This window comes from Podarcis erhardii (assembly GCF_964252035.2).
Source record: "Podarcis erhardii genome assembly, chromosome: 1".
NCBI lineage: Eukaryota > Metazoa > Chordata > Lepidosauria > Squamata > Lacertidae > Podarcis > Podarcis erhardii.
In genome coordinates, this window is record NC_138497.1 from 75,973,772 (window position 1) to 75,986,461 (window position 12,690).

At 41.7% G+C, this 12,690-nt stretch overlaps 1 protein-coding gene across 17 annotated transcripts in view; it reads right to left on the bottom strand.

The window, feature by feature from the left end:
* Nucleotides 1-12,690, bottom strand: part of TNNT3 (troponin T3, fast skeletal type) — a 44,620-nt gene that overhangs the window by 17,105 nt on the left and 14,825 nt on the right. For 2 of the 17 annotated variants that reach the window (XM_081842006.1, XM_081842015.1), the window contains exons 4-8: nucleotides 10,842-10,859; nucleotides 8,739-8,756; nucleotides 7,971-7,988; nucleotides 1,741-1,752; nucleotides 1,346-1,357 (exon numbers count right to left, since the gene is read on the bottom strand). The exons of 1 other annotated variant lie outside the window; for it this stretch is intronic. In XM_081842006.1, coding sequence (XP_081698132.1) covers nucleotides 1,346-1,357; nucleotides 1,741-1,752; nucleotides 7,971-7,988; nucleotides 8,739-8,756; nucleotides 10,842-10,859 — 78 coding nt within the window. Of the gene's footprint in view, nucleotides 1-1,345; nucleotides 1,464-1,740; nucleotides 1,753-3,220; nucleotides 3,233-7,970; nucleotides 7,989-8,738; nucleotides 8,757-10,841; nucleotides 10,860-12,690 lie in introns of those variants that run through there. 14 more of the 17 variants (XM_081842018.1, XM_081842019.1, XM_081842016.1 and 11 more) reach the window with 14 other exon arrangements.

Here is a 12,690-nt window from a genome sequence, read left to right on the forward strand (position 1 = left end):
AGCTGAAAGAAAATATATATACAGTTCATATTTACAGATCCTAATGTTTGAATTTGTCAACTTATATGCCAAAGATAGAGATCCTATATGCAAACTGTGCATTAAAGCTATGAAATAGGCTGCAAATCAGTGCTCCTTTTTCTTAAAAAAAATGTTTATGGGTACTCTCATTTCCTACTCATATTGAAATACTGCCCCTCAGTGAGGGCAAACTTAGATTCACAAAATGTTTAGCGGTATGTGTACCCCTGCGTACCCCCATAAAAAAAGCACAGCTGCAAATGATATCTTAAGTAAGGTGATCAAAAGCTGAACAAACAGAAGGGGGAGGCCAAGGCCACCCTTTGGCTGGGGCAGCATTCAGTCTATGACCAGCCCTGATGACTAATGTCATCCAACAAATGAATGAGTTAGTGTAAACTTCAACAGCCACTAGTAAACCCTCTTGCCTTTCTTCATGATCCTTCTGGCCTTCTAAAACTTCACCATCCCATAATGCATTAATATTAACCCTCTGAAAGTAAGGATGCTTTTCAGAAGCATAATATCCTCTAGTATTAAGGTACAGCAGGTGAAAATCTCTTTCAAAAAATTAGGGTGGCACTCTTCAGTTTGAACATCTAAGGCCCCTTTCATATTGTAAAGATTTACTAATGAAAACTTTCCATTTTGTATTCAATTCCATGTACATCCCCCCTTTCTTCAAAGGCTGTTCAAGGCAATCTAGGTTTTATATTCACAACAAACCTGTGAGGTAGATTGAATTGAAAGTGCATGTGCATATCTGGAACCTTCTGTGAAAATCTGCAAAGAAAACTTCTATGCAAGGAGTTTGCCCATCCTTCCTCACTACATGAAACCTAAGGTTGCAATCCTATGCACACTTTCCCTAGGAGTAAGGGCCACTGAAAACAGTATGATGAAGTAGACTTCCAGGCAATTCTGTATGTTTATTGAACATTCACCCTGATCTGTTTGCAGGGAGATTAGACAATGCTGGCTATTTAACCATCATTCCCGTAGAATTTGTTGCCAGGCAGATGAGATGATCTTACGTCAAAGCAAGTGTCATCCCACACTTCTCAGTGCATTGTCCCGTCCCTTTGCTTATAACCATAAATCTGATCTTTTGGAGAAGTGTGTTCATTGCGCAAGACCTTCCAATCAGCTACAGTTTTGCAGCCTGAATTTGATTGAATCCCACCGAAAAATAGCAACCGTCTGACAGCGCCCTTACTTCCAAGTAAACATGCATCAGATTGCGCTGCAAAGCTTCAAACGCTATTTTGCACCGCCCTGGAGGAGAAAAGGAAGACAAACAGTTCCTTAAGTGGAAAGCACATACCTTCTTGGACTTCTGCCGGAGGTGTCAAGGTGGAAGCAAGCAGTGATGGGAAGGAGAGAATAAAGGAAGAAAGAATACGCATGTAAGCACTCTTGAGCTTCATCAGGTGATCAAGGAATGGGTAAAAGGGAATAGAAGAATACTGGTTAAATATAAACATCTAGTGCAGAAGAGGCACTGAGGGAAGCTGTAGGAATGTGGGGAGGGAGGGAAAAACTAGGTTATTGCTGGTATAAGTGTGGAGCATTCAAAAAACAACCCACTAGTCTGTAAGTGACAGTTTGTTAATCTTTTTTATCTTGTTTCTTCTCTTCCAACATCCCATTCAAAGACATTATGTACATTCTGTGAACATATCAGAATCAACATACGAATGTGGAAGTCGTGTCGCATACCTGGCTCATGAACTTCATCAGGGGAGAAGTGTCATGGAACAAGATGTAACGGACAGCGAGAGAACGGAAACAAGAGGAACATGTTATTACAAGGTCTTTGGGCGCTTCTATGAGCTTCAAGAGGGGTGGGGGAGGGGGAGGGCAGTAGAGGGAAAGAAAATTAACAACATTGAAAAAATCACATGAAAGCAGCCCAGTGGGGAATCAATGAAGGTGAATGGCAAATACCAGATAAAAAGGCACATAGAAAAATGCCACATGTTTTGTCATTCACTTGTCAGCATAGCCCGGCCTAAGAGGAGATCACCATTATGCTTTACAAAAATGTTTTCTTGGCTGATCCAGAAGAAATGCAAGTATCATCCCATTCATCTGGAGTGCAGCAGTTCTAAAGAGCTTGCATGGGATCATCTCCACAAAACCAGAAATGAGCACACTTATTTCTGTTTCTGGGTAGATAGTCTCATCAGCCCATTTTAGAACCACATGTATGGTCCAAAATTTGCACCTGCATGCTTTGTTCATGGCAATTTGCACCATGGTAAGCTTTCATATTTTGAATAGTAAGAAAAAGCTCCAGTCAATTTCAGGGTAGCTATGATCTTCATTGTAACATTTTAGTACCTAGGCGTGCAAGAAAGCAAGGAAGTTCCATGGGTATCTAGCAAAGGTTCGATTTAAATCTATTCTTGTTACAAGAATAAATTTGATCTGTCATGTGGTTAGGTTCTTTGCACATCAGTGGCTTCCATTCCACTCCCAAAGATGGAAACCAACTCTTATTCCATCTGCCTCTCTGGGGAGAACGAAGCTATACATGCAGAATTCCAAAACCAAAAAATGGATCTTTGAGACCATGCCCTTTTACAAAGAATATTCACTCATGAATACAGCAGCTTATCCATAGTAGCTTTTGTCTACACAAAGCCATTACTGTTTAATAAACTGAAGCCATTTAAAAGGAACCCTAGTCTCTAGCTCTCTTCACACATTACAATGAAAACGTGTTGAGGGAGGAGCACTTTCAGCATGACTTGTGAAATGGCCAATAGGTTGGATCCAGACTTAGATTAAATCAGTGGGAATTAAGTTAGCTGTGTGTGTCGTATTGAAGGAAAGACAGTGGGTGGGATCCTGCTCCCCCCTCTACCTGTGCTCATCATAATGCGTGAAGAGGACTCAGATCTTTCCTGATTCTGCCTAGTTCCCCCACTAGCTGCCCATTTAAGAAAACCCTATCTTTTCTACCTTTTCTATTTCAAGCGCCTGCAAATGTTTTCTTTCTCTCAGATACTTACACGTGAAGGATGGGAAAATGCATTATTTTCAAATCAAGAAGGTTGCAGGAAAAGAAATTAAAATCAAGCAAGTGTTAAGAGTTATTGAAACTGTTATCTCCTGTTTCCTTGCTCCACCTTTGAATTCCTGTACACATCACCCTTTCAGATAATCAGTGGAATTCAGAAGTCATGTCACATACCTGGTTCATGGACTTCGTGAGGTGGGGCGTGCCATTAGAGAAAAAGGAAGACAAGACAAGTAATAAATACAGGGTGACTGCAACCTTTGACTCTTGCAAGTCAAGGTTGAAATAAGTAATTGATTAAAGGGGATTAAAGGGGAACACAAATTAATGACCTGTTTAAAATAAAAAAGGAGACAAACATGAATGGGAAAAGAAGGAAAAGAGGTGGAGAGACAGGCAAATTAACATGGGGTCTCTTGTATAATATTAAACAGTGCAGTCCTATACATGCTTACTCAGAAGTCAGTCCCATTGAGTTCAATTGAGCTTACTCCCAGGTAGGTAGGTAGGTAGGTAGGTATAGGATTGCAGCCTATGTTGATTTACAAATGTGAATAGAAACCCTTGGAATCTATTTGTACTTTTCTTAAATATATAAGGATGATAGCCAGCTAGTCATACTCAGAACAGACCGAATGAAATCAATGCACTTAAGCCATTGTTTTTAATGGGTCTGCTCTGAACATGGCTTAGTTGGATATCATCCTATGGTGATTTGCATATGTGGAATATGAAATATGCACATATTGTCTGCATACATGGAATTCAGGATCACTTCACATGTTGCTTTTCTGAGCATGGATCGTATTTCTCCATTTCAGAAAAGTAGCATAGGAAGCAGCACTTCCTAAAAGCTATATATCCTTCCAATATGGACCATGGCTGTTGTGTCTGTGTGCATGTGTGAATCTAACCATAGTACACCTGCTATTGTTAGGTGTAAAAACAACATAACTATTCAATATTTATAAAAATGCCTATACTATACTAGCCTGCAGGCTCACAATTTAATAAGCATGACATGGTATTCCAATTATTAAAAAAACCACAAATGCACTGTCAGGGGCTCAGGAGCAGAGGCACAGGGAAGATGGGAAATGGAGAGCGAGGGCGAGGAATCAGAGGGCAGTGTAGGAGGAGACAGTGGTCCGAGGGATTCCATAAGCCTCTCCAGCGAATCGGAAGATTCACAGAAGGGAGCGCCAGTGGCCAGGGGTAGGGGGGTCCCAAGGGGAACGCCCCAGGAGCAAGGGGGGAGCAGGGACTCCCAGAGTAGTAGTTGGAGATCAGGACCAGCTTCCCCACCAGAGCAGAGTGGGGGGAAGGGTCCCAGGCATCGGGACCAGTACTTCCCCCACCAGGGAGAGAAGACGAGGCAGAGCTGACCACGCCTTCCTCGGAGAGTCGTACAACGGAGGGGAGGTCAGATCCGGCCAGTGTCACGGAAGAGGGAAGCAGTGATAGAAGCAGTGTAACGGTTAGGAGAAAGGTCACTGGGTTGGCGCGAGAAGCAAGTTCAAATGTACAGGAGCGCGGGACAGCAGAGAGTGAGGATTGGGAACCGGGTCCTAAAGCACGCCGGAGGCAAGGGGAGGAGCTAAGCGACTCAGCGTCGGAAGAGTCCAGGAAGGGCAATGCCCCAGAGGGCAGGAGGACCCAGAGGAGGAGAGAGCAGCGCAGAAGGTGGAGCAGGGCTAGGATCTTAAACTGGTGCGGAAGGGGAAGTGATTCAGACAGGACTTCGCCGATCTAGAGTCTAGACGTAGGGTTGCACGCTCTGGCTTTAAAATGGAAACTATACTTCAATAAAGCTCCTGTGATGATTCTCTCAGTTTCCCCCACCCCAAATGACCTCAGACCTGCTTTTAGTTGTCTATGAAGGGTTCCACCAAAGTCCATCAGCTACTGGTAGAGAGTGTGAGCAAACTTGTATCCTACAGATTATCCAGGGAATGAAAAGAAAGTAGACTAAAGAGGGCATTTTAATTTTCCCAGTCTTTTGGAACATGTGTAGGGAAAGGCAAAAGGCAGTCCTATAAAAATATGAAGGAAGGGTAGCAATTAGGGAAATGCTTGGATCATAGAGATGGGTACACTAACCAAATACTATATAAAGGTATTTCCCTGGGAATGTCTAAAGTGTTGTGCAGCTAGTGATCCTGTGCTTCACCGTGTTCTTAACAGAGTCTCAGTTGGCTTATATCCATAAGAGCACTGCAGATCAGCATTTCTCAACCTGTGGGTCCCCAGATGTTGTTGAACTACAACTCCCATCACCTTTAAGTAGCAAGGCCAGAGGTCAGGGATGATGGGAGTTGTAGTCCAACAATATCTGGGGACCCACAGGTTGAGAACCACTGCCCTTGATCATGGGTAGGCAAACTAAGGCCTGGGGCCGGATCCGGCCCAATCGCCTTCTAAATCCGGCCCGCGGACAGTCCAGGAATCAGCATGTTTTTACATGAGTAGAATGTGTCCTTTTATTTAAAATGCATCTCTGGGTTATTTGCGGAGTGTAGGAATTTGTTCATTCCCCCCACCCCAAAAATATAGTCCAGCCCCTCACAATGTCTGAGGGACAGTGGACCAGCCCCCTGCTGAAAAAGTTTGCTGACCCCTGCTCTAGATCATATATGCTGAGTGTCTGTCCTATATGACAACGTTTCACTGTTCTAATGCACAATAAAAATCACCATTTGTTAATGAAAATGAGATATAGGGAAAGAGAGATTGTCTCCAGGGAAACCAACATAGACATTAAGGTAATGTGTTGCTCTCCTGTTCTCTTCCATCACTTTCAAATTCTTGCACACACTGATATGAGATGGAAAGAGGAGAATTCAGAAGTCAAGTCACATACCTGGTTCATGAACTTCACCAGGTGGGAAGTATCATGGAACAAGATTAAGACAATAGAAAACAAGAATATTAGAAAAAGGACAACACGATTACAAGAGGCTTAAAGTAATTCAAGACAGTGTTGATAAGTAAGTCAGCTCATTATAGGAAAGCAAATTAATGCAGTTAAGACAGGGATGGTGAAATGCACATAGAGAAATGCAGCTCATGCAAATGCGGAATAGGAAATGTAAAGAGTTCAGACTGCAAATGAATTGTAAGCCAAGAATCGCCGATGGCTTTGTTTATAAAGCTGTTCCTTTCCTTCTGGGGCACATTTACATACTTCAGGAACAAACTCACAGAGACCATCCAGCCCCACAATCAAAGTGTGTCTCAGCCTGTGCCATTCTCTTTCACTACACACTTTGTCCTTGCAGATGGCATGGAGGACTGTAGTGGCATCAATATGGCAAGCAAAATAGGCACAACTGGATTTCCAGACGGCTCCTTTGTATCCCCAACAAGGAAAGCTACCTGCCTATTCTAGAATCACTACCTATGGTTTGGCTTGCATGCTGCAGCTCCCAGCCAGAAACAGAGCAGATGTCATGTGCATATTTCTCCCTTGAGCCTCGCCAGCAGATAGTAGACGCACTGGTTTCATTCACTAATAGCAAGGACCAGGAGGCAATACGGTTTCTCCATTTTATTCCTAATCACATTGTTAGCACCACATGTGGTTAAGCCCTGAATATGCTTACAGGGCCAAAACAGCACAAAGTTTAGGTTGCTTCTGACCCTTTCAGCCATTTAAACAGGGCAGGAAGAAGAAGACCATGAAGAACCAGTGCTGAAAAACCTGTTGTGGAACTATGTGAGGCAAGCTAGTGCCAGTGCTGCTGCTGTCAACAGGCAGGCACATGTTGGGAATATGCATTCACATCTTGCCATGCTTGTCTATTGTATGAATTCTTCAGCATGGGACTGCAGCACAGACTTCTGGGTAATGGGTGGATCAGCCTGAGGCCAATGCAATGCATTGTCAATTCAGGAAGAAGCAGGAGCGCGGAAACAAATTTACTCTCTATTCCACTAAATCCTGAATTGAATCATGGCTGCAGACATCAAGTCTCAAGAGGGCATTAAAAGCAGATAACCGTTCCTTACTTTTCTTTAAAGAGCCAAACTAAAGCTTTGGAGCTGAATTAAAGGCGTGTATATACTCAAGCAGACAGAAAGTATCTTACACAAGTATAGGATGATATTAAGCAACACAGCAGGGCAAATTCAACAGCGAGTTCTGTAGAACATTTGTCAATTTCACCACATTTCCCCCCTCATATCTGCACAGAAGTGTGGTAAAGTCTTCCTTCATTGAAGGAAGGAAGCTACGCCAGGCAAGTAATCTCATGCCAGGGTAATTTGGTCATCTGTATGAGTTCATATTTATGAGTTCAATGTTTGGGCTGCATTTTGCTGAAGGCTCATGTGGGCTTTCATCAAGCAGCTAATCCTAAATCTTGCCTTATTAATACTAATAAATAAAACCAACTTTCAAGAGTTGATTTTGGCTACATATTTTCACCCCGTGAGCACATATGGAAGCTGTTGTGCCAGAAAGAAAAGCGGATGTGGATTTTGAATTCCAATGCAATGTTTTCCCAGTTGTATTCTTCTGCCTTAATTTCTCTGTGAGGGTAGGAGAGAAGCCATTATATTGTAATTAGCAGCAACACACACCAAAGGATATAGTTGCTTGCTCCAAGGCAGGGCTGTGGAATGGAAGTCTGAGCCACCTACATAATATCCCATTCATTCCAACTATCCAGTCTCTTATGCCATAGGTAATTCAGCTGAAGTCAATAGAAAATCAAGCACCATGCGCAGATGGCTTATGGCATGTCGGTGGCTGTACATTTTTCGAAGGGTCTATTTAGATATAGTCAGTGCCTATAGTCAGTGCCCTTTTGCATCCAATTAGCATGGACAGTACTATAATCACACCTTCCCTTCCACAGCCTTAAGAAATGCAGTGCTCCAACTTCCATTTAAATGGTCAGAACCGAGATGCCTCAACACATACCTTCTTCCTGAGCTTCTTCTGGAGGAAGAATAGAAAAAAGAGAAGGAAACAGCAAAAGAAAGAAAAAAGAGTTAAACAATAAAAATGAAATGAGCCCGCCCAAACTGTATGAAGAACATGAGGTTGTAGGGGTAAAGTTAGAAATAACAATATTGCAAGTCAAGCGGGGGGGGGGGATGAATCACATACACATTGAATGGACACAACACATTGAGCAGTGATTTGAAATGTTACTTGGATAGTAAGAATATGGGCCGTTTTTGGCTTTCTTTGTTTATAAAGCATGCATATAGATCAGAGTTAGGTTGAATCCTAAAATCCCATATTTTGTTAGACAGAGGTTATTTATATAATATGTCACATTTCAAATCCTGCAATTTGTGGAGAAAATGAACCAAAAATGACTATATTTCTCCAAAGAGGGATGCTATGGCAGAGTCTTATTCTGAAGAAAAAAAATAGAAGTTTGAAAAAAATGCAACCAATTCTGTTATTTACCATGAACAACAAACAAATAACACTTCTTTTAGTGTATAGGGGATTCAAAACTGAGTTGTCATGAAGACTGCAACATCAACTCAGTTTCATTGACTCCCCCACCCACCCACATTGATGCCATGGAATCAAGCCTTTGGAGTTAATATTCTCTTTTATCTCGTTCTTTTTCTTCTGCCACCCTAGGATTCCTTTGTGCAGACAAACCACTCTTCTGAAAAGGAAGAGAGAGAAATCCAGAGGGCAACACCACACACATACACACACACATACCTTCTTCTTGTGCTTCCTCTGATAGCAGACATCATGGGAACAAGAGGCAAAGACAAACAAGATAATAACATTAAGATAGCAGCCCAAACCCTTTAAAAACTCTTTTTGTGAACTACTGCTGGAGAAATAAGTGGTTAGAAAAAAAAGAGAATGTACAAAACAGGAAGCAAACAGAAGAAGACAGTTACAGATCAAACAAAGATGGTCAATTCAGAAACCAGAAAAACATAATTCAAGAGAGAGGGGAGCATGCAGTTTAAAGAGAAGAGAAACGCCAAGCGTAGCAATCACACACTGAAATCAATGTGGGGTTTCCCCCTGTCCAACAGAAAGGAAGGAACATAGGGAAAGAAGAAGGAGGAAGGAAGGAAGAAAAGGGAAAGGAAATTCATTTTTCCCAGAAGAAGCTGACTGTATTAGGTTAGCACCCTTGACTATTTCTTTGTTAGGTTTGACAAGTGGCTGAAGATGGAGTTTGAAAAGGACCTTCATTCACAATAATCCTAAGCAAAGCACTGTTTTTTTTCTTTGCTTTTCAATTAGGGTACTGGCTTAAAAGCTGTTGTTTCAATAAGGAAATGAACTTCTCCTCAACAGCATCGTACTCAGGAGCTAAGAATAATACATTTAGCCTTAAGCCTCCAATTGTGATTTTATGGAGTTTCTGTGTTGGAGTCGGTTGCTCATAGTCTTCCAGTCTTCCATAGTCTTCCCCCCCCCCAACACTAGACATGTTGGGCATCAAGGGCTACACTGCCCTGCATTTTAACACCATGGCATTCCTGCTCCAATCCCAGCATTCTCTTCTGGTACAACTAAAAGTGTTAACAACTGAACCAGGCTATCCACAGTACAGTATCACATGCATATAGGAAGGAAATGACTGCGGTACATGGGAGAGCAGGCTAGCCCAGAAGGTCTAACACACACAACCCAACCCAATGGGGCAGGCCTCTGTTTCCTGGTGGGAGAAGAAATCCATATTGTAAAGGCATCTCTGCTTGCCCATGGTTTCCCTGATTTATACAACTGGTCCTTGGTATTACTAGATTCCTGCTTTATTCAATCACTCTACTCTTTTTATGTTTAAATATTAAGCAGTTTAGAAATGCTTTAAAATAAAACAAATCCTTTATATATCACTGAACAACAATCACAAAATCAATATTCTTCCAAGCTGGTTTCTCTCTCTCCCTTTATAACCCGAGAGCAAAGTTTTATCATCAAATGCCAAGGGATTGTAAGGCTGGATCTAAACACATCAAAGAAGCATTTCAGTTAAATGCATTGTAAACTTTGTGAGAAATCAGGTTGGCAAAAATGGAACAGCACCATCTGGTGTCACAGTGTTAAAAGGCATATACAACGCATATAAAACACTTTTTCTTTGCCAATGTAGCTGAGTCCTAAGTAGCCTGTTTCAAAATATTTAAGGGGTATCCTGGTATGGAGTACAGCAAAACAAAGAAGACTCTTGCACTAGAAAAACGTATTAGCACTTCCACATCCAAGTACCTAATAGGCTATCTAATGTGTGGTCTCACTCAACATTTTGATCCTGTAAGCTTTTCTGAACACCCCGTCACTGCCAAGAGTCTACAGTACAAACAATAAGTTCAGCACTGATAGAACTGTGTGAAAGGGAATCTTCTTCACTCCATCTTCAAAACGTGCCTGTATCAATATACACCATTGTAACTTGTCAAACCTGTAGTCAGCTAAAGATGATGTACATTTCCCAATTTTATATTATCAACTTGCACATTTAACTTATTGTGCTGATGACAGTTTGTTTGGGGACTTAAATATTATAATGGGAGTTTCTGCCACCACAAATTCAAATCTAATTATGAGGGCCAGAAAGGGAATTCAGCAAGATGCACAACTGATGCATTTAATCTGGTGGCTGTCAAGATCTCCCCTTTGGCCTTGTGAAATGGCCTCCGGTTTTAATTCTAAGGTCACTGGGCTGGTTATTCACCTAGCATTTCAGATCATCTTTAGCAGACAATAACAAAGAGATGGGTGAATGACAGGCAGCTAAAGAGCTGAAGATCAAGGGATCATCCAGGAGAGAGAAGGCACATTCCAGGTTTTGGTTACCTTCTTCTTCGTATTCCTCTGCATTGAGATAAAAGAAAGAAAGAAAACGAGAAAAGCAACAGAATCAACAAAAAAGCATAGCAATTGCAATACATGGACCACAAGGACCGACACAAAAGATAAAAACTCACTGAAAATAAAAACACCCTTTATTTATAAAAAGCCAAAACAAAACAAAACACCCAAATCTATTTCCATGGTTCTTCTCGGTCTAAAGTCTGGAGCTAATCAAGTACAAAAAAAATAATGAACTGGCCATTGTTTCCTTTCAAGAATAAGAGATTTCAACTGAGTTGGCATGAGTGAATTATATTGTTCTAATAGACGTAGCATGTCCCAATGTAAAAATTTGATTGAGATTCCATTGCACTTCTGCAAAGGAAGGCCCTATTGCATAACTGAACTTTCAGCAGGAGTAATTCTTCCCTCCAAATGATTTCTATAGGATACTGTTGTGTAGTTCGCACAAGCGGTCAAAGGTAGCTCACTGCCTGCTCTGATTCACTCTGGTGATCTCTCGTAGGTGGAATGGTAGCTTCAGAATCCGCTAATTTAATACCAACAAGTAAACGCTGGAGAGGATTGTATTTCAATCTTAGAGTGAATTACAGCTGTAATTTTTTTTTTTTCTGATTCTGTTTATATTGGATAGCTATGGTATTGGTCAATAAGCCTCAATAGATAGTAAAACGACAATGCAATTTCCTCCATTAAATGTTCCTGTTTCATTAATGTATAACTAGAGGTTGCTAAAATCAGTGAAAGGTTTTGAATCAAGATATTTAGTGTTACTGCTGCAAAAATCTGGATTTATTTTACTGAACATATTTCATATCCAATGCACATTTCCAATATGGAATATACTATTCAGCAGCCCTGCTCACATTTGGTAGTGGAATGAGTAAGCAATGCACAAAATTCTGCCTTTTGCTTTTGGAGCAATTCCACATGACACAGCCACAATGTGGAGGCTGCTCGCAAAATTACCTCCGCCTTGGAAGTGCTCCATGCAGTGGCCAGTATTTCTTGCACTGGCTCACCTTGTAGATCAGCCCCTACGAAATATTCACAGTGGCATCTTTCAGCAGTCTCGGGCACTAGAAACCTCATGGTGGGAGCCAGGCGATCTTGTACAGCAAGCTGGCACCATCCTGCTAAGTGGCTGCTGTGTCACTTTAAAGAGGTCTCCACCGGTGGTCATATGACATGCTGCTGCTGTGACAGTCATCCTCGGGGAAGATCAAACCAGCTTCTCAGTGCAATTTAGGGAAGAACTAGACATAATGGCAGCCCAGCCCATGTATGATAATACAGATCATGCCAAGATCCTACGAAGTGGGGAGTGGGATAATTTAAAGTGCCACATGTATGGGAGGAAAAAATGATGACTCCTCTTCTCACTCCATGCCCCCAACAACTGCTTCTACTCAGCTAATTTTTCTCCTGGCACGGTTGTTTCTGATCTTGGAGCGTCACCAGGAGAGGTTGGGGAGATTGGAGAAGCCATTTTTCAGACAAAAACAAGGACAGGTCAAACACTCTCCTCTTGTCCACAGATGCTGTGCTTAAATTGTTCCCAGAAGATGCTGCCTCAAAAGGCTGAACTATTTCTCTGCAGCTATGTGATCTTCAGTTTCATTCCAGCTTTACAGTTTTGTGAGACAGCTTCCTCTTAAATGGTATCAGCTTGAGGAAAGACTGTTAAAAAAGAGAGTCGTCTGTCTTCAGTCCAAAAAGAAGATATGCTTCATAGACATGACCAAGCACCATGCGCAGAAAATTTGCTTCCACATGTGACTGCAAGACAACAAAAGTCTGCACTGATAGTACGATGCTTTCTGACAGGGAA